The 20,805-nt window shown below is 38.5% G+C and overlaps 1 protein-coding gene across 1 annotated transcript in view; it reads right to left on the bottom strand.

Moving 5' to 3' along the window:
• The window catches only part of aacs (acetoacetyl-CoA synthetase), a 42,079-nt gene extending 23,127 nt beyond the window's left edge, over positions 1-18,952 (bottom strand). Inside the window, exons 1-10 of the mRNA XM_004072081.4 lie at positions 18,742-18,952; positions 17,901-18,004; positions 17,080-17,200; positions 16,594-16,707; positions 11,436-11,533; positions 10,000-10,114; positions 9,512-9,593; positions 9,271-9,424; positions 6,060-6,140; positions 4,917-5,041 (exon numbers count right to left, since the gene is read on the bottom strand). Of these exons, the coding sequence (XP_004072129.1) occupies positions 4,917-5,041; positions 6,060-6,140; positions 9,271-9,424; positions 9,512-9,593; positions 10,000-10,114; positions 11,436-11,533; positions 16,594-16,707; positions 17,080-17,200; positions 17,901-18,004; positions 18,742-18,880 (1,133 nt within the window). The 5' untranslated portion in view covers positions 18,881-18,952. The remainder of the gene's footprint in view (positions 1-4,916; positions 5,042-6,059; positions 6,141-9,270; positions 9,425-9,511; positions 9,594-9,999; positions 10,115-11,435; positions 11,534-16,593; positions 16,708-17,079; positions 17,201-17,900; positions 18,005-18,741) is intronic.
• Positions 18,953-20,805: the final 1,853 nt, after the last annotated feature.

The following is a 20,805-nucleotide window of genomic DNA, read 5'->3' as shown; positions in this document are numbered from 1 at the left end:
GAGGAGAAACTGGACATTAGCAACAAATCTTCCACATGCGTGCAAGCTGAACGTTTATAAATATTCGTATTACTTATTTTTCCTCTTTGCATTTAATTCTAGTCATCTGCAGATGAAAATTCAAACCCATTTGTTATCTGACAAAAGTCAATCTCCACTCCATCAGATGACCCTCCATCTGCATGTTGACTTCGTCGTTAGTTGCCTCGGAAACCGTCCGTCTGCTCTGATTGGAGGCAGGTGGCTAGGTGTGGCTCCTAATTGGGTGTTTAGGATGGAGGAAGGAGGAGAAGCTGTGAGTCCTTGCTTCTGAGACTGTGAGGCGGCGTGAGCCAGCGTATGAGCTTCAAGTGAGACATGTTTCTGGAAGCTCCTAAGTCAATAAGAGAAGCTTTACAGGCAATGAGGCACAAAGGCACCTCTGAGCATTTTCTTTACGCTAATGTGCGTCTGTGCGTGTCGTGATGCAGCGGCTCAAGCTTCACTTGTCAGGACATCTTTTTCTAAATGACTCTCCTGTCCTTATCACTAACATGCAGGCATGTTGCTCTCATCTTAAGGCCATGTCACATAGCCACTAGGCATGTTGCACAGATGAAAATTGGTTGTAGTGAATATTCGTAGAAAAAGTGAGTAAAGTTGCAGTCTTCACATGACATTGTCACAGATGTATCACAAAGAAACCACGTTAAAACGCTAAGAACAAATCAACGCAGAACATGAAGCATGTGTGATTATTGTTCTGTTTATATGCAATTCATCAGTGCGTTGTGCGTTAATCACATAATTTGAATGTGATATGTGCGCCGTGTACACGATATTGAAGCTATACATTGTTGGTTTATGCGTGAAAAGTCACTAGACATACGGGGAACGGTCGTGGAAAGCGACACATTTGCGTATGCATCTAACAATAATCAGGAACAATTCCGTAAGATTTCCCTTATAATTGCGTATAAACTACCTAAAATACGCGTAAACTGCGTAATTCTCAATCGAACCAAAAATGTCAAACTCAAAACCGAATTCACGTAAAGACCCGTCGGCTGGTACCCTGAACGGAAATCTGCGCACGTCGACAAATGGCTAACTGAAGAAACACTTGTGAGTTATGTATATGTCACGCATGTATCACGAAAGACCAAAATTTCATATGTGGAAAATCTATTCGAGTATAGTCATAAATAATCTAAATTAAAAATAATTACATTATGTTTAGTGACAATATTTTACCTTTACAGAGGAGAAAGCATTGACATATCCTCGTCCATCGACACATAAGGTTTAAATTCAAAGAACAAATGAACAGAAATAAACAGAAAACAAGAATGAAAACACAGATTTTGAACTTATTACATCAAGATGTAATTGTTTTCTACTTACTTTTATCAGGAATACAGCTGAAGACTTTCAAAACAACTTCTAAATCTCTGATAAAACTTTCTATGGGTACTTGTTTTTTTTTTCATCAACATTTCTTGGTTTCTTTTTTACTTTTATCATTTGACCTTGGCCTCTTTTTATTTATTGATTTATTCTTAAAAGACCCACTCCAATAAAATCATGTTTGATGTTTATAAAATGTTCTTGTGACATTTTTCTAATGATGGAAGAAATATATCAGGAAAAATAAGCTAAAAATTCCATTTGGTTAAAAACAACACATTTATAATTAAAAGACCACTGGAACACCTTCAATAATCGATATTTGAACCAAGTCTTTAAAGCACATTAAAAAAAAAATTTCCCTCGAAAATTTCTCAATTTTATGTAAAATATTTCTTTTATGTAAAAAAACAAAAAAGGATTGTGTGACAATTATGATGACGCAAGTGGTCAAAAAAGTCAAGGCAAAAGGGGAAAGAAAAAGTCACAGTAAGTTTTAAACTTTCCAACCTAGTCTGACAGATTTAGCTCCAATTAAAATGTCCAACCTCAATTTAAGAGAAAAGGCAGTTAAAGAAAAAAAAAAAAGAAAAGTGATGTCAGTCTTCCCCTTAGGGTTTTTTTCTGGATACGTAGGTCTGGTCTCTGAAAAATATATCTGAAGCTGCAATATCAGCACTTAATTGGTTCAAAAAATCTCACAGTTTAAGGTACTATCCATCTTTCTGTCACTCTTGGAAGGCCTTCATTAAATGCCTCAGCGTGGGTATTTTTGTGACCAGCATTGTAGCATTGTTCCCCAAAGTCTTCCATTACTTGCCCAAGAAAACAAGCGCTGAGGTCAAAGCACAAGGACATTTGTTTTTCTCGGAAAATGACACGTTTGACCAAGCCTTTCAGCAGAAACAGACCTGCAATCTCCCCTCCAGTCGTTTATCAAGCAACCCGTTTTAAAAAATCCACCTCTGCAACACACCGATCATTCAAAGTACTTATAGGACTGTAGGACGGGGCTCAGAGCTTTGGGATTTCCAAGCAGATCCTGTCAAGTGTTTCTGCCGAAGAACTAATTCTCTGCACTTCTGCAACTTCTTCTGCATTTCAAAATCTCGCTTCACAGCCGTTCTTGCTGAAGGCAAAGTGCCATCTGTAAAGATGCGTCTCCCAGGTACAGGAGCACTTTCACTGCATGAAAGTATCGCTTCTGCTGACCGCAGTACTTTTTAATAACCTGAGCCTGACAGACACACACTCGCAGTCATAAGTCATACAATAAGCCATTCTGCAAGTGCTGGCTGTACCAGTGTTTTACAGATGCAGCAAAGCCTTTGTGGACCTCCTGCATTCTAAAATACTAAAAGGGATGTCTCAGATTGAATAGTAAATATTTTTAATCACAATAATGCTCTTAACATCAACTTAATTGATTTAATTAGAACAGGAAGCAAAATTTGGACATCCTGCTTAAGCCATATAACAAAAAAAACAAATTTCCTTGATGATTAGTAACATCTTTCGTAACATAAAAGCCTCACAAACTAACCTTTCATTCATTTAATCTATTTTTGAACAGTTGACGGTGGTATGACGACTAATGAGCAAAGAGAAGGTTTCCTAAACTCATCCTGCTTTGTATTTTTGTAATCGTTAAACTCCTTCACTTTGTTGCCATGGTTACGCAGTTTAACCAACTTCAAATACCAATTTCAAGTGGTTTGTTTAAAGAACAGAAAAGAACACTGTTCATGGGGTGACGTCTTGTCTTCCTCCTCCTTAACCATATGTCTATTAATATTTTGACAAACAGGATCCTTTTGTAAAAGTTTTTTTAAGGATGGTCGACTATCAGCAGACTGTATGTGATTAGCTTTTTGTATTTGCTCAATTTCCATTCAATAAATAATCAAACTCAGGAACAATCCTCAAACCCACTAAGGAGTTTCATTAAATGCAGACAGAATTAGGCACTACTGCTCAAAATACTGGTATTTTGTATTTTAGAGGCAATTATCCACTTTATTTTAAACCCTCGCATATCCCTTTCTTGAACTTTTAATTAGAAATTCTTGGAATGCACTGAGGCAAAGCATACACAACTTTCAGAAGTGAGAAACTTAATGCACACATTGAGGGAAAACGAGAACAAGCCATCTGTCCTATCAGATTTGATGCATCAAAACACACAAAAATACACACACACGGGAGTCGGCATGAGATTGCTGTCGAGTCTTTGCTCTTCAAATGATAGAGGTTAAAAAATGATTAAAAAACAAAGTTGGGAAACATTAAAGAGAAAATTCCACCCTTCACCAAATTCCACCTTTACATCCTCCAGTCGTGTTAATGTGTACAATTTGCATTTTCAGTTGCCGCCTCTGTGATTTTTGTGCGAGTCTTTGGATTTCTTCCAAACTCAAAGTGTCTCTATTCATCTTCATAGCGCAGCGCTTCAGGAAAGGCTGACCTAAAACAAACAGTCTGCTCCACAGAGAACAGCTTTAAAAATGGCTGCAGGGCTGCTCACTTGTGGCTAAATAATAAAGATTTCTTCCTCAGTTGAGTGTTTGGAGCCAACTTCCTCTTTCCATATGAGAGACAGGAATTTAGAAAAAACTGCTGTTGAAGTAATCTTGACGTCTAAATATGAAAGCTTCCCAAAAAAGGAAAAAAAAAAAAAAAAAAAGCTTCAATTAGGAACATTGTTTTAATCAAATCTAAAACTAAAAAGAATTCAATAAATTCACTTTATATATTTATCACTAACTGATGATTGAGTGACAATTAAACAAATGAATGCTTTAACTAAACTCTTCAACTTTGTTGCTATGGTTACGCAGTTTTAACACTTCAATTAGGAACATAGTTTAGTTCAATATTTGTTGAAAAAAAACAAAGAAAAACTCCATCTACTACTCTTTCAATCTATTTATTATGTTATTAATATGACAATTAAAAAGCAAAGAGAGGGTCTCGTAAATTCTTCCAGTTCTGTATTTTCTAAATCGTTAACCTCCACTTTGTTGCTATGGTTACGCAGTTCAACCGACTTGAAATGCCATGTTCATTTTTGTTCTGCATCTCTGCTACTGAGATGCTGCAACAATGAAAATATACCCTTGCATATGCAAATTCAAGATAAGGTGCCCAAGTATTTTTATTACTAATTATCCAAAGAAAATGTTTGGCAGCAAAAAACACAACAAAATGTGCTTTTCTGTTTGTTTAACTCCAGAAAGTCCTAAAACTGTACATTAAAAAGGTCACAAACTGTAAATAACAGAAAAAGTGTTTCATACTGATTCAGATATTCTTTAAATATGTGTATTCACTTTAAATACAGCTCGTCTTTATGCTTTTCAAATTGAATAAAGCAGTCATATTTTTCACTGCTGTAGTAAAAAATACCAAATATCTTTATTTAAAATATGATCAATTACAAGGATTATAATCTAAAACTCTATTCAACACGTCAAGTGAGTGACTAGCTTCTCCTAGTGCTTCAGTGTCTCCTATCCGTGTGTTAAACTCACCCCAGCTTGTCTGTCAGGTCCCACAGAACATTAGGAGTGGGCATCAGCGGAGAACCGTCGTACAAAACCACGGAGGCGCCCACCGCCAGAGCGGACACAAGCCAGTTCCACATCATCCAGCCAGTCTACAAACACACACAGCAACACAACCATCTGTTATCTGGAAGAAGTGCTGCTTCAACAACTAGCATAGAGCTGCATTATTTGCAAAAAGCTACTGATTTGGCCTCATTGGCATCAGAAACGATTTTTTCATAATAAAAGTTGGGTAAATATTTCGGTCATGCTGGCGTTTGTCTGCATCAAATTATTGAAATTTTAAACGAGGAAAGCGTTAATTTAATATGTAAAAAATTAAACATTTACAAACTTTGCCGGAGCAAAATTAAGAGTTTCCAAATCAGAAAAAAACACAAACAAAAATATTAAGTCAATATTGAATGAAATAAGTAAAAGTGTTCTTGTAGAAATAAAGGAAAAGGATGCAGCAACAACCTAAACTACATTTCAGAACTACTTCCAGAGATGTTGAAAAAGATGAAAATGCTGAGGAGTTCCCAGAATTCCCTGCAGTTCAAAATCTACTGCAGTAGAGAGGAGAAAGACTGATGTGAGAGAACAAATCCCAGCAGCGGCAGCGGCAATATTCCAGTGAAGACGTGGGAATTACTCTGGAGAGGGTCGCTTGCAAGGAGTTGCCGACACCCTGATCAAGGAGAAGTGGCCCTCTGCTCTCAAGAGACCCACTTCACCTTCTGGTCTGCATTTGTCTTGAAGGGGGGGTCCAAACAGCAGCAGCAGTACAACGGCTCTGAACATGGATCAGTGCTTTGAAGGAAGCCATTGTAGACCAAAGTGGGGCCAACGTGGTTTCTCCATCATTTCACTGGCGGGTGAAGAGCTGATGAGCAGCGACATCTCAAGGGGCTCTTTAAAAGATTTAAAGGAAGGTTTTGCACAACCTTTTGTGGTAACTTTAGCCAGGGGAAACAGGGACGCACCAAACGCCACTACTGTTTTTTAAAATGTTTCTTAGACACATGTGAGGGAACGTTGGTTTAAAGAGCTATGGAAAGCTTCAATATATTAAAAAAAAAGGACTTTTGAGAGGGTTATCGTTATAGGTTAACTCCTTTGACCTACCGTAGTGTAGTAAATGATGACATCGCTAGCAGTCATGTTGCCATGGAGAATGTGCTCCTTCAAGTGCTGGATGAGGGTGCCCTGAAGAGACAAGGAGCAGCATTGGTTCTGGTTTCTAAAAGACCTCGTAGAACGACACAAACCCAGCATTTCGTGACCACAAAGCCGGCGCCGGAGAGTTTGATTCGGGGCGGCAGCGCCTGCTCGTCATGTTAAAGGACAGTGTTTATCCTTTGCACTCCAAGAGCTGCACGGAAACGACTCAGCTTTTACACGCCACTTCCCCTCTTAAAGCAGGCAATTTGTGGAAAGTGCAAATACTCCCCAAGTCTCCAAACCATCACAGCTGGGTAGGTCATTACTGCTGGAGGAGAGTACAGGCTGGAGCGTGCGCGACTGTGTTTTAGGGCTCAGCTTATGTGTACATCCTTGTCACAGCCGTTCCACCTGTGTGTGTGAGTGTTCGCGCAAACTTTGGCAGGACCGTGTGCCATTTTGCTACTGACAGCATGTTAACAGAGCCGAAACAAAGCAAAAGGCACAACAGGACTGTGGCTAATTGGCAGAGGCAGAGGGGACAGCCTTCGTCACAATACCAAAACGCTTTTTCAATAAAGTGTCACCATCCAATTATTGGCAGCATGGAAAGAGGGAGGTAACACAAAAGGGGGAATTGTGACAAAGCAGGAGACAATGTAGAGGAAAAAGAGAGAGAAGTTGAAATTAAATGCAGAAAAATGAGGAGGATGAGAAACAGAAACCATTATTGTTTTGTTTTTTTTAAATACAGGAACGGTAAAAGGTGTCAGACAGGACTACAGACTCCCACAAAAGCATTAAAAAGGGGTTTTTAAATGAATTAACCAGTTTTTAACACCACTTTTTCAAAAATGTGACCTTTTTTTTTAACCATCCCGTCTCCTGCAGAGATGACCTTTCTCATGAATATGTCATTAATTTACTCAATTTGGAGCCACTAACACTGAAGGGATCTGCTGATGGAGGTCTGCTGCCATCTTGTGGTGGGAAGTATGCCAGCAAAAGTATAGTTATTGTAATAAAACCTCTGCTCATCAGCAAGATCATATTGTAATAAATGGTCTTGAAATGGAGCTGTGCATTTAGACACACAGGACAAAAATAGAAGCCAGACCTTACTTGGTGGAACATCCAGATCACTGGACAACCTGAAGACTTAGTTGAGAAACCACCGTAACCCTTGTGCTATCCTAGGCACTTTAAAATTGGGAGTTGGGTCATCTAGACCCACTAGACAGTGCGCTGAACCTTCCTCTTCAATGATTTGTGATCTTCACTGGTTTCCATGGATTACATGAAATCTTTCCACCTTTATCCACCTTTGTCATGGTAGGGAGAACACGTCAATGTAAGGGTGGGGACATCTAACAGCACAAGGGTTAAGGCTGAATATATCGCATTACAAGTTTATTTTAAGTGGATTTACTCAACACAACCCCCTGTTGCATGAGTTGAAACTCACTCCCAGAGCATTTAGCAGCAAAGAGTAGATCTTTCTGACAGCTGCGATGCTTAACAGATACATCCTGTCACTTTTATGAGATGATGACTGAGTCTAAGAACAAATTCTGCCAACTTTTTTTTTGATCTGCCATTTCCAAAGTTGGTTATTCAATTAAGAGGCTCACTAAAAGAATATATGTGCATCCATCTTTACTTGGTCTTAAGTTAATTCGATGATAGGTTAAGTCACAATATGAATAATAACAGAGATGGTATAAGCCTGTGAATTAAAAACAACAACACTTCTCTGGTTCCTCTTAGAAGTTTTAGCGCAAAGTTTAATGCTGAACAAAAACATTGCAGATGACACGGTAAAAAAATATTCTTTTTTTTCTAAATAATGGCATAATGCATTAAGTTTTTAGGCACCTAATACATGTTATTTTCTTAGCAAAAACAAGATAAATATGGCCACACATATCAAACGTCTGGAATGCCAAAAAGCTGCCACTAAAAATGCAAAAGTATTTGTATCGTACAAGTTTAAATATAAGGCAGAGGCTATTTTTAAAATGCTAGATTGTCATAGAGCAAAAATGATTCCAATCACGTTTGGTTTTATAAAAGGCGACAATAAATTCAAGCTATAAGGGCATGTGATCCAGTCTGTTGTGTTGTTAGCGTGTTTTTGTGGCGTTTTGCCGTCGTCAGAGGAAAATGCAGTTTGAAGAAGATCGTATTTATGATGTCAACAATATGCTGGGCGGGCCACTAGCTCCTTCTGTTCTGATTCATGTAGACACCTAGATTCATTTTCCTCGTCTGAGCTGGCATCTGGATCAAAACTGTACAGCTGGATAGACAGGAAGTGGGGCGGGGTTGCTCTGTACCAGCGCTCCTACCCACAACCAACTCAGAGGTAAATTTCTAATGATCTACTACAGAAACTACATTCCAGAAAAGTTTGTTTTTTTTGGCAAAAAACGCCATAATCATCATTAAAAGACCAATGGGAGACGCTTTTACAACAGATCAAAAGATGATCGGAGCAGAACCTCCATAAACATAACATTTCAAGAACTTTAAACTCTTTTTTCAGAGACAATGAGCTAAGCAAAAGTGACTAATAAAACAAATAAAGCTTCAAGGATCTGCAGTCACTGTTTTGACGTTAAAAAAGTGGGACAGTAAAGATCTACAGGCTTCCATTGTTAGGGGAGATTAATGCCAATAGCAAATAAATCTGTGGACATGTTTTTTATCCTGGAAACTGAATCCCCTTCCCCGTGGGAAGGTTGTATGGTTTTCCCCAAAAATATACACACACACACACACACACACACATAACCGGCTTTTGTCTCTCCTCTTCCTCTCTTTTCTTTTCCTTCAGACCTTTGGGTGGACAGCATCAGCTCCTTCTTACAAGGCTGACTTCTCTTAGGGGCAGTGGTGTGTAATGAACATTGTGCTGCACATGTGGGTCAGCCCAGGGGAGTTCAGCCACAGATGTGACTTTGGGATGCCAATTTCTGAATGCAACGCAGCTGCGTCTCACGCTAAAAAAAGCTGGGTCACAGCGGCAACAACAATACCAAGCAGTTATGTCAAATGTTTTATGAGGACAAATAGGACCATGAGCCGGGCAGAGACTGCTAAAGGAAACTGTTTTGACTTTTTTTTTTTAAAGAAACGGTCCAGGGAAATTTGGCTCAAGGTTGGCGCTTCTTACCCCAGCTGAGTGGACCATGCATTTAGGAGCTCCAGTGGTTCCAGATGAGTACATGATGAACAGCGGATGGCTGAACGGAAGCTGCTCAAACTCCAGCTGAGGAAACGGGTCGCCCTCGCCACGCCCAGACGCCAGGAAATCATCAATGAATTCACTGCAACGGCACAGAAGCCACAGGAGAACATCCATCAGGGGTTTCCGGTTTTTTTAGGATAAAGGGCAGCAGATGAGAGACGCCCACCTGTTTGGGATCTTGGAGAGGTCAGTCTCCTGTTTGGAGCGAACATAGGGAATTACAACTACTTTCTTCAAGTCTGGAAGACCTTGGAGTGTGAGAAGAAGACAGGGGCTGATGTTTTTCTGTTTTCATGTCATCATTATTGAGATAAAGGCCCAGCGAGCATTTCACATTTGGCATAATTGATGGTTTTATATTTTAAAAATTCCCATAACAAATCGTTTCACAGGGACTCTTGATTATTTTAACTACATCTTAACACATATTTGCCAATCATAAATGCTTTCATTTAGTTTTCGAACTTACTAAAACCTCCAATATTAATAGTTTGAAACATTTTTTATTAGAAAAAAATGAAACTAAACAGCTCTTTCCACATGAAGTCATTTAACTTTCAACTCCTCAAATCATTAACCAAATCAGACATTTAGGCGTCGAATCTGAGGATGGAGTTTGGAAACCTGGAAAGTGTAAGAAATGTTGGCGCCAACCTTTCACAACGTTTACAAGCTTTTCCATGTGGTCGTGAGTTTTGCCGTTGTAAACCACAGCAGCAACAGAAAAGATCAGTTTGGGCTGGATTTGAGAAAATCTGTCGAGAACTCCCTAAAGAAAAACAAAAGGAACAGGACACGGTTAGATGCTATACGTAGTAAGACAATAAATTCAGCTTCAAAGCAAAAAAACAAAAGAATCTTGCAGCACTAGCTCTTTTTTTAATGAAAGCAGTAGTTCTCCTGATTCACCAGAGGGGGCGTCATCACATAAAAAAATAAATGGAGAACAAAATAAAAGAGAAAAAACACATTGAAGTCTGGAACAGTTAAAATCTAATTTATGAAACAAAGACCTATTTATAAAAAAAACAAAATGCTACGTTTTAACTGAAAACTTTAGATTTAACAGGCGAGAGTTTGCAGCGTATGAAAGGAATAAAAGTCCTTCAAGGTGTCCATAATTAGGATGAATGGACAAAGCACAGGTCCGAGCCGTTGGACGCAAAGTGGAGGACATTTGCTTCTGCGATGTCCTTTCATTTCTGATCATGGACACCTTGAAGAGCATAATCCTGCTTTTATCCCACGGTCACTTACGACAAAAGCAAATATTACATCAAGTATTGGTACTTTAAAATTGTTTTTTTTTTTCATATTAAAACAATTTTTCACAAGAAACAGACTATATAGATAAGCTGTGTGATGCGTTGTCATGGTAACACCTTCTAAGCCTACCGCCTGTAGAGGAAAGTGATCAATGTTATAAACGTCAACAAATCGAACAAAACATTTTTTTTTTGTTCAGATAATGATACAAAAGTTTGTTACAAAGAAAAACAAAGTCCACAAGTAGTATCATGGATCGCTTTAATTGCAGGAAATACCCACCATGAACTCTGATCGATACATTTCCATCAACAAACAAATCAATTTATTTCATTGATTAACACTAGGATTATCCATAAACACGTGTTCACTCTGTGTCAAGCAACAATATAAACAAGAAAGAAAGACAGGCAACAAATATTTACAATATTTACATTGCCGTTGATGGCAACATTTGATAGAGATCCTGTCATGTCCAGCATAGAGAAGGGCAGATCTTTTCTATTGTCTTACTGTTCTATTAGTTATATTCCACGTTTCTGTGATTTCGGTTACCAACTGGTGTTGAGGCCAGCGCACTAATAGAGAACATTCAGGCCATTTGACTGGAACTTCTTTTTAGGTGTAAATGATCACTTTTTAATGGAAACCCTGCAGCCAATGAGAATAGAGTATTCACCCAGACCATGGTATAAGTGAGCTCCATTAAAACTCACTTGAGAAACAGACTTCATGACAGAACACGGAGGGAAAAGAACCACTTAATAAAAAAAAAAAAAACATTTTTAAAAACACACAAAGACAAGATAAAAAGTTGTCCTCACATTGACTCCAAAGTCGACAGACGTGGAGCTCCAAATGGCCCCGATGCTGGCTGCTGCCAGCATGGCCTCCACGGCGTGGATCCCGTTAGGCAGGTAGCCTGACGAGACAGACGAGAAAAAAAAGAAAAACAAGAAAGTTAGGAATTCAATATGTTTGTTTGCTTTACAAAAGTAGCTTCGCAGCTAATATCAAACTTTAAGGACTATATTGGGAGTTAAAAACAGTTTTATTAAAAATATGAAACGCATGAAAGAGTACCACAAAAAAAACAATTGAGAACACATTTTGTTATCAGAAGATCTTGTGTAAACTGTACTATTTATGGCCTATGCTCGCAAAAGGATTGTAGCGACTGACATGTAGAGACTGTTTAATGAAAGCTAGATGGAACAAAGCAGAAATGTCAACACGAGTTCAAATGTAAGCAGGAATGACCAGCGGTAACAATGCCTCTTAAAAGCAGGAGGTCTGATGCTACCTGTCTACCTTGTACCTGTGCAGTTTCTCTGATAACCTGCAGCTAATCTCCCTCTATAAAACAAATGTATTGCCGGTAGTTCAATCTTATCATCGGACTGGTCAAAGGCAATAACAGTTTAAATGAATCCCGACTAATCAGCCTCGTCTGGTTGCCATGCCGACTCCAGCTGCAGCCGGGAAGCTCATCCAGGCGATATGATGACGCGCTCGGAGACGGATCGCCGGCCCGCCACACCGGTTCTGCGAGCTCGTATGATAAATGGCGCTCTCACACCGCACCCATGGAAATTGCATCATGAATCTTCATCTTCCTACAACAACTTGTTTGACTGCCTACGTGGCTGACGTGATGAATCACCGTCCGGCTGCGTCGTAAAAACACCGACTCCACGTCGCAATTACTCAGCATCTTTACTGATGCAGATTACTGAGGGATGGGAGCTTTCAAGGAACAGGAAGAAAAAAAATTAACTATTTATAAAAAACTTCTTTTGCAGGATTTGTAATAAACAGGAACCTCAGCTGTGGTTTGTTTTACCGTGACACAGAAATTTTGTTCTTTTCGTCTTCCATGCACATTTATGGGGTTTGTATTTTTGTCAAACAAACGGAGGAATAAAGCCAGCCTGCCGTCTTTCTTAGAAGACTTTGCACCATCGTGTGTCACCATCAGCTGTTTGTGAGGGGAGAGGCCTGGCGGAAACCTGTTAGCTCCGTTTACTATATATTTATCATCCATTTGTTGCGAAGGAAATTGCCCTATAGATTATTAGTCATAAATAAGATGATAAAATCAAAGTGAAGCAAAAATATTTCCAATTCTATCAAATCCTGATGTGAAACTAATGAACGCAGCGTGCAAAATTAACACTGCAAATGTTTGTTGTACCGTTTGATATTTTCTATGGTGAGGGTTTTCCAGAAGGTGTTTTAGCAACATAAAATATAAAGAAAAAATAAAACTCCTACTAGATAAAAGGTTTGGCTTAAAAAAATGAAGAAATTGTTTTTGAATATCCATCTTTACTTAAAAATTACAATTCCCCTTCATCAAATCTCTGAATTATTTTTTTGTCTTCTTATTTAGTTGCGTTTTTTTTAGCCAGAAAACTATTGATTATTTGTCATGTTAGAATTAATAGATTAATAATAGTTTAACTTTTAGTGAGTGTAATTCCCAAATCAACCAAGCATAAATGGTTTTTGGCGTAAATTGACAAAAATAGATAAAGGGATAGACTATTTAATTAAATCTGATTTCAAGTCATAAATTGTGAAATTACTAATTAATTTGAAGTCACTGTGGAATTTTTAAAGTAAATAATAAAAAGAGTTGAGAGGATGAGGAGGAAAATACGGACTTTAATGGAGGTCGCCACGGCCCATCATGCCACAGGCTGGATGGTGGTTCTGGCACAAAAAAACGTTCAGCTTCATCAGCTAAGTGCTTCTATATCTTCTAGAGTACAGAAATCGAAGACATTTTCATTGCAATCTGGGAACAAGGACATTCCAGCCTTTAACACACACACACACACACACACACACACACACACACACACACACACACACACACACACGGTGCTCAGATATCTGAGAAAAGTAATGAAAAGAGAGGAGGAGGAGGAGGACAGACATGAAGAAGCTTTCTCCTTACTCCCCTGTGATTCTCACTCTGCTTCACATCTTTCTAATGAGCCTCCCACAGAGCTCAGGTCATTTAGGTAATGCACCCCCTCCCCTTCACTCCTCCTATACCCATCTTTTCCTTCAACTAGAAAGGCGCACAAACTATATCGCACTTTAGTCATTGCTTGCATTCAATAACTCTGAACTGACGGCAATTCTAGATTTCTGGAAAGAGACAGAACTACAGAGAAACAGCAGGGCCTAAATGTAAATTAAAAAAAAAAAAAAAATCAACCTACATCCACAAAAAAGACAATTTCGTTTTAGATTTTCTGTTTCAGTTCAAACATGGATGAAAATTTTAAAAAAAAATCTCACTTGTTTTTTTTAAAGAAGCCACATTGCTTTGAAAAATCCAACCAGCAGCCAAATAACGTCAAGTCTTTTTTATATTTGCATAGTCTATTTCTTTGAGAATAACAACATAGTTATTGGGGCAGCACGATATGATCAAAACTCACGATTTGCAATATTAGTGATCAATATTGCGATGACGTAAAACCTTGTGTTACATGAACAAATAGCAAAACATCTAAATACATCATTTCCATTTCACTGCAACACTTTCATTTAAATACAAGTCCACATAACTTTAATTACACTCCAAATGATCCTCGTCTACAAAGGAGGCAAACATCTAACATAAAAGGGCTCCATCCCGTTGTTCAAACGCATAAAGGGGTTTATTTGATCCGTTAAATACTTCAAGCTGCCATAAGATTGTTTTAGCACATTTAAGGTAACCATTTATCGCAATTTTCATCGACTTTTGCGATATGCTTATTGCACAGCTTGATATTGCGATAACGATAAATTTGCGAATTTATTGTGCTGGCCTCATCATTATTCATTTTAAAGTAACAACAGATTGATTTTTAACCCCTCATCTAAAAGATGGACTCTCTGAAAGGCTTTAGTCACTTGAACCTGTTCAGAGGGATTTATTTCAGTTCCCTTGAGGCTCGTACGGCCACAGCAAGTGATGTCATGAAAATGGAACGTACCATTATCGCAATGGGGGAAGTGTATCGAAAAGTATCTGTAAAACTAATGTTGGTTGAACACATTTATGACGCATGGGTGATGCGGTCGTACGGTGTCACACTAGGAAGCTCACTTAAACTACACTACGATTTACTAATATCCTCATTTCTAACAGTCAGGCTGCGCCTGTTTATCACGCCAACGGGTCCCTTGCACCGGATTTAAAGGCATTGACAAAAATTAAAATTGTTCATACAGCACACCCGTTTTCCCTCGTACGTGTTGTATAAGTGTTCAACCTGTCGCTTGAAGCAAACCCAAAGAAAAAGGTGCTTGAACATTTTTTCCTCAATGGGCTCACCAAGCGATCTGGTACCTTGTCATTTCATGCGGGCCGCCTCTATGCCCCGTACCTATTTGCCCCTTTTTTGCTCGCAGACCGCTCATACATAGTTGTGACTAAGGCATTGACAAAACAATTCTTTTCACAAACCAAAGCATGTGCCAATCAGTCTAAGAATCTAAGAATGAGGAAAAACACAAGCTCTGGAGATCTGCAGCTTGAGAGAGAGGGAAAAGCTGCACTGAAGGCAGGAAAAACCAGATTTCCTTAAAGAACGCGTCTCGCAGGCAGCAGGGCTCTACTTCCAGCTGCTCGTAATGTACAGCTCCTCTACAGGCAGACATCGGGAGGACCTGATCGCTCCTCAACAGCTGAATTTGAAAACTTAAAGAGTGTTTTGTGGTTATGTGGAAGATTTGGCTGAAAGTTACACACATGTCATAACAGAAAATGAAATTCTAAAGTAAGAATCATTTGGAGAGAAACATGGGATTGTTGGGGCTGAATTTATGGTGAGATTTCAGACAAAACACAAGAACCGGAGAAAGACTGATGGTAAATGTGGGGTTATCATAGTAGAGCTAATCAATGTGCTGCTAAAGAAACTCATTGTGTTTATGGTATCCAGTTTAGATGGTTACATCTGAAGCAGAATTGTGACAGAGACCAGTTCTTTAACTTACATTGCAGCTTCTGAGTTGTGCCAGTAATATTATTTACATTACAGCCAAACTGCAGCCGCTGAGCAGCAGGTTGTAAATGTAAAGGTGAGGATCTGAACCTTCTCGCAAATGAACCATTGAAGAAAAGTATATTTAGCGATTCCACCGTGTAGAAATACTAACTGCAAAATGAATAAATACCTTTCAGAAAAAGCTCCTACTGTGAGGAAGCAATCAGACCTCTTCATCTCTGTTCTACCATGATATTTCAGCGGAGGAACTAGAACATTTTATACAGGGGGGGCAGTAGACTTTGGAAGGGTGGCAAATGAGAAGCTCAGAGTGGAAGGCCATTACAAATGAATGAATCAAAAATATGTATTCATAAAAAATATGTATACGTAATTTAAGGCACTTTTATTTTTGGAATACTTAAAGAAACTTGTATTAATGATTTCTTAATGTTTGTCAATAATGACTTAATGGCTTTTTGCTGGGGGGCTGCTAACCCACTGGTGTTTTACAGACTTATCCAGACTCTTGCTTTAACAGTTAGGTCCACTTGTAGCTTTAACGTCATAGTTACTCACATGCTTCACAAGGCCTCAGTCCAGCCTTAATGCCCCCACCTTATGAGGGGCTGGTAAGGCGGGGGCATTAAGGTTAGTGATGAGACTAAGAAAAGTCCTGATGAAAGTATTAAACATTCTTACATTAAAGCAAACTTTATTTGCACAAAAATAAATAATTTAAATAAAAAATATACATATTGTACATAAAGTTTATTTTGAATTTGTCCTTTTTTCCCCCAACGTCTTTCAGCTGCCCTGCAATGTTCCTTTAAAAGCCAAAAAATACGTGAGGCAAACTTCTCAACAAGTCACTATGTTGTCTCTCCGGATGGTTTTGGATGATAAAGAAAATAGTTTGCATTTCATTGTTGTTGTTTTTTTGTTGTTCTTTTATTAGATAAAAAGGGGCAGTTGATGTAAGACTTACCTACAACCCTGTCTCCGGTCTGGACTCCCATCTTTCTCATGGCGGCGGCAAACAAAGCCACGTCTCGCCTCAGTTCTCCAAAGGTTACCTTCACAATCTCCTCTCCACCTTCCCCTGGTTAACAAAGAAGCACAAATCATTTATAAACCAAGAAAATGTTTTTTGCAAAAGGAATAAAGACGTTTTACAGAATAATGACCACTTTTTCTTCTCTTAATAACATGTGGAAGGCTGTGCGTGTTCCTAAGTCCACGCAGAGAGAGCTTTTCATTAGTATTTGTCATTCAAAGGTTAAACAGGGCGCAGCATTTAATTTAATAACGACAAGGCGGATGACGTAAACATCTGCCGTCTTCTGCCAGCCTCTTCCATTACCCCTGGCCGATCTGTGTGTGTGTGTGTGTGTGTGTGGGTGAGTGTGTGTAGGTGTGTGTGTGTGAAGTCTGCACACAGACGGCAGGCTCACACATTCAGAGGTGCACTCACGTGCAGCATAGAGAGCCACTTTGTCCTGGTCGGGGTGTTTAAGCAGGTTCTCTGCGTAGTTAAGTCGAGCTCCTTTAAACCACTCTGGAACATCGGAGATCTTCTTAGTTGCATCCACCACCTAGCAAACACACAGCAGTTAATGCAGCTCCACTCTGGTGAGGATTCTTTTCCTCTATTATGAGGCAAAACTCAGAGGTTTTTAACCCGACTGGATGTTTTTAGTGTAAATCAGACAAAACCAACTGAGAAACGAAATACTTTTTTGGCCATTTCAGTCTTTTTTGCAAGAAAAAGTGCACTCCTCCTTATGTCTTCATGGAACCTGGCTGTCACTCAGACTTGTTATTTATACTTATGTTTTTATTTTGTTTTTTAGTTCTTATGGCAACTACACTGTTCCTAGTTTCCTTCAGAGATTTCAGTTGAAACAAGACACCCTTTACTTTCCCAGAATGCTTAGCCACAGAGGCAGCAGAGTCAACACAAAGTCAAATATTGGATTTATGTGGGTGAGAACATGGTGCCGGCAAATTAAGTGGAATAAAATGTCCTTATGTCCCAAAAAAGGTGTGCCTAACATATTATGACACATCATTTATTACTTCAGATAAGTGTCTGCATCCTGGAACTACGCAGCAACAATGGTAAATATTATATTACAAACATAACGTTTTTTTTTTTTTTTTTTCTATTTGGCTTTAAATTAAATCGTAATTAATGAGTTATGAGCGCCCAGTATCACACAACTATCAGGACATTGAGTCTTGATCACTGTAAAAACAAATTTTTTTTTTGAAAATATATTTTTTTTTACTTACTTCCTCGTATGTTTTAGAGCTGATGATTCCACAGAAACGCCAAACTTCTCCCCAGAAATCTGGATAGCTGTCCACCGACCACTGATACAGCTGATTGTAGTTGGCTAGAGAGCACAGCGTCAATCATTCCAAAGGTAGACGATACAAACAATGATATAAACACTTTAACACTTCGCAAAATCAATATTTGTAACAAATACCGCCAATCTAATTTCACTTTTTCTGGACGTTTTCACAAATGAAGATATGAGAGGTGGAAAAAAGTGACTAAATCAATCCTAATTTACCAGACAGATTCTAGAAGCTTTATTGGATACTAGAAGTAAAAGAAGATCTAATCGGATGATCAAACTGATAAAAAATAGATTTATTAAAATAAATTAATATGTCATTTTTTATTGACAGGGTTTTTTCATCCATTGTATTCTTATTTTAGTGATCTAATACATTCTAATACATTCTAATACATTCATGTTTATCTGCATCCACTAACACAAATGTAAAAAAATAAATAACAGGCCTCAGATCACCTGCAGATCTGCAGAGCTGTAAACAGCTGATTGCTGCTAACGGGAGTGGTGTGCAATCTTGTTAATAAGTTTATAAATGATAAAATGTGCATCATTGCTCATTAACAATTAACAGGTCTGCTGGCAGCACTGTTTTTGGGTTAGAGATGAAGTGATGCTAATGCTAACACAGTCACAGAGGCTCCAATTTTGTTTTGCTTATTCTTTCTCTATCCAGCACATAAAAATCCAATTTGCATCCTCTCCAACTGTGTTTTAAGCTCATAGTGACTGAGTCCCTCCCACCTTCGCTTCGATCCTGTCCTACTCACCCAGATTAAGCCCGTAGTCCGCGTTGATCTGCGTCCTGAAAGTGTCCATCCGCGTGTTCCTCTTGGAGTCCGGGTACCACAGCACCTTGCTGTCCATGTTCAGAATCTTCTCGCTCTTTCCTTCCATCTCTTTGGACATAGTCGCTGCGCGAGCTCCCTAACGCCTCGGGATAGCAGGCTAGTCTGAGTGCGCTGAATGGAAGTGTGCGGCTGCTCAAGAACGCTGCCGGGCCACGCCCCTGCGTCATGACGTAAGCTGGTGTGATGCCTTTCAAAATATTGAGCCGAATTTCTCCAGAATAACGTCGATAATTTTATTTTGTTAAAATTGTGTTTTGTGTTGTATTTACTTCCAGCTTGTGCAATAAAGTTGTTTTAAGTATCCAGTTATCTAGATCCGAATAAAAACTTGACATCTTTAATTAATCTAAAGATTGTTTTGTTTTTTGTTTTTTATAGCTGGAAGATAATTATAACTACAGTTAAAAATATTTTTGTGGAAAATGATCTCCTGGCTAATATATCAGCTACTATACATGAAAAATAATATCCTGATTTATTCAACAATTGTTTAAAATTAATCAAGAAGTAAAGATTCTTTATATTCTTATATAAACACATAATAGAATAGTAATGCATTTGCTACCAATTTTTCAATAAAAGGTGGTAACATTTTGGAAACTCATTAAATAGTTTCCCTGTTATTCTCTTTTTCAAAAATTGATAAACACTAGTTGAATCTTGAACGACATCCCAACAGCACCGCGCAGTCAATGAGCTCACATTTTCGTGCGCGTCAAAATGAAGGACTGTGATTGGTCTTCGGCAAACTGGTCCCACATCAGCCGACCGATCGGTCGGATGACGGCGGACCGCCTCTGGTTGACTGACGTCTTGCTTGACCAATAGAAAGTTTCCTTGCACAGCCTCCCAAATGCTTTAACCAATCACTGAGCAGGATCCAAGGTTGGGGCTTAGAGGTGTGACCAATCAGGACCACGAAATTGTGACCCTCCTCAATGCCTGGTGGTGTCATTCAAAATTTGATCAGTAGATGTTCCTGTAGGCATTGCATGACCAAGTTAAAATGAAATAAAATAAATAAATAGTTAGTTGGGAGTAATCAAAAATTGTGATTTTGAATGATTTACTTGTTGATGGAATCTTTTAATCTTGTGACATAAAATGTGTTCATGAAATGTATATTATTTTGTTTTTTTCCTCAACTTTCCAAGGAAGAATGGCCTTGTCTATTTTCCCTTTATTTTTTGATCATCACACTTGTTGACATTAAATTTAAGAAAGACAAATAGTGACAACTATTTAAATAAATGAGATAAAAAAAATATGTCAATGGAACCCTCACTGAACCATTTATCTTTCAAATGACTTTACATTGTGTTTAGAAAACACATTATTTCAATGCGTCTGATGTCTTACTATTTAATGTCATGAGGGATTGCGATCCTGCACAAAAAAAAAAACAATAATTTCCATTACTGGGCATGAGAGTCCTGGCTTTAACGTGGAAGTATGGAGATTTTTGTCATCTCAGCTCCTGCAGCCAGATGCGCCATAAAGCTATTGGCAGACAGCTGATCAACCCACTAGGGTCCAGCCCCCTGACTATGATAGCTCTCGCATCATGCCATCTCGTCATTGTCAGGGTGACTAAGCATCTTCTCTTCCAGGGTTGCTTATCTAAGTGTGGACAAGTTCAGTCAGCTCTAAACAGCTTAGATTTGTGACCCTACATCAGGTGCATTAAGCAGCTGTTAAACTCCAAAGATTGTTCATGAATGAAATGAAAAATGTGCTGTAACACATGAACCTGCGGACCCCCTCAGAGAATTCAGTTTTAATGCATCATGTACGAAGAAAAATACATGAAACTGTTCAGCCTTAGTTCCATCAGATATGTAGACACTAATTTATAACTTAATCAAGTTACAGAAAAAACCTCAAGTGTCCAAACTTGTACAAATAAGTATGTTTAAATTCAAAGCTTTTTGTTTTAATCTTAGACATAGTAAATAAAAGTGATGTTACTAGCAATAATTTAAA

This window comes from Oryzias latipes, chromosome 9 (assembly GCF_002234675.1).
Source record: "Oryzias latipes chromosome 9, ASM223467v1".
Lineage (NCBI taxonomy): Eukaryota > Metazoa > Chordata > Actinopteri > Beloniformes > Adrianichthyidae > Oryzias > Oryzias latipes.
Note: the sequence above shows the minus strand (reverse complement) of the source record. Positions and strands in the feature narration are given on the sequence as shown.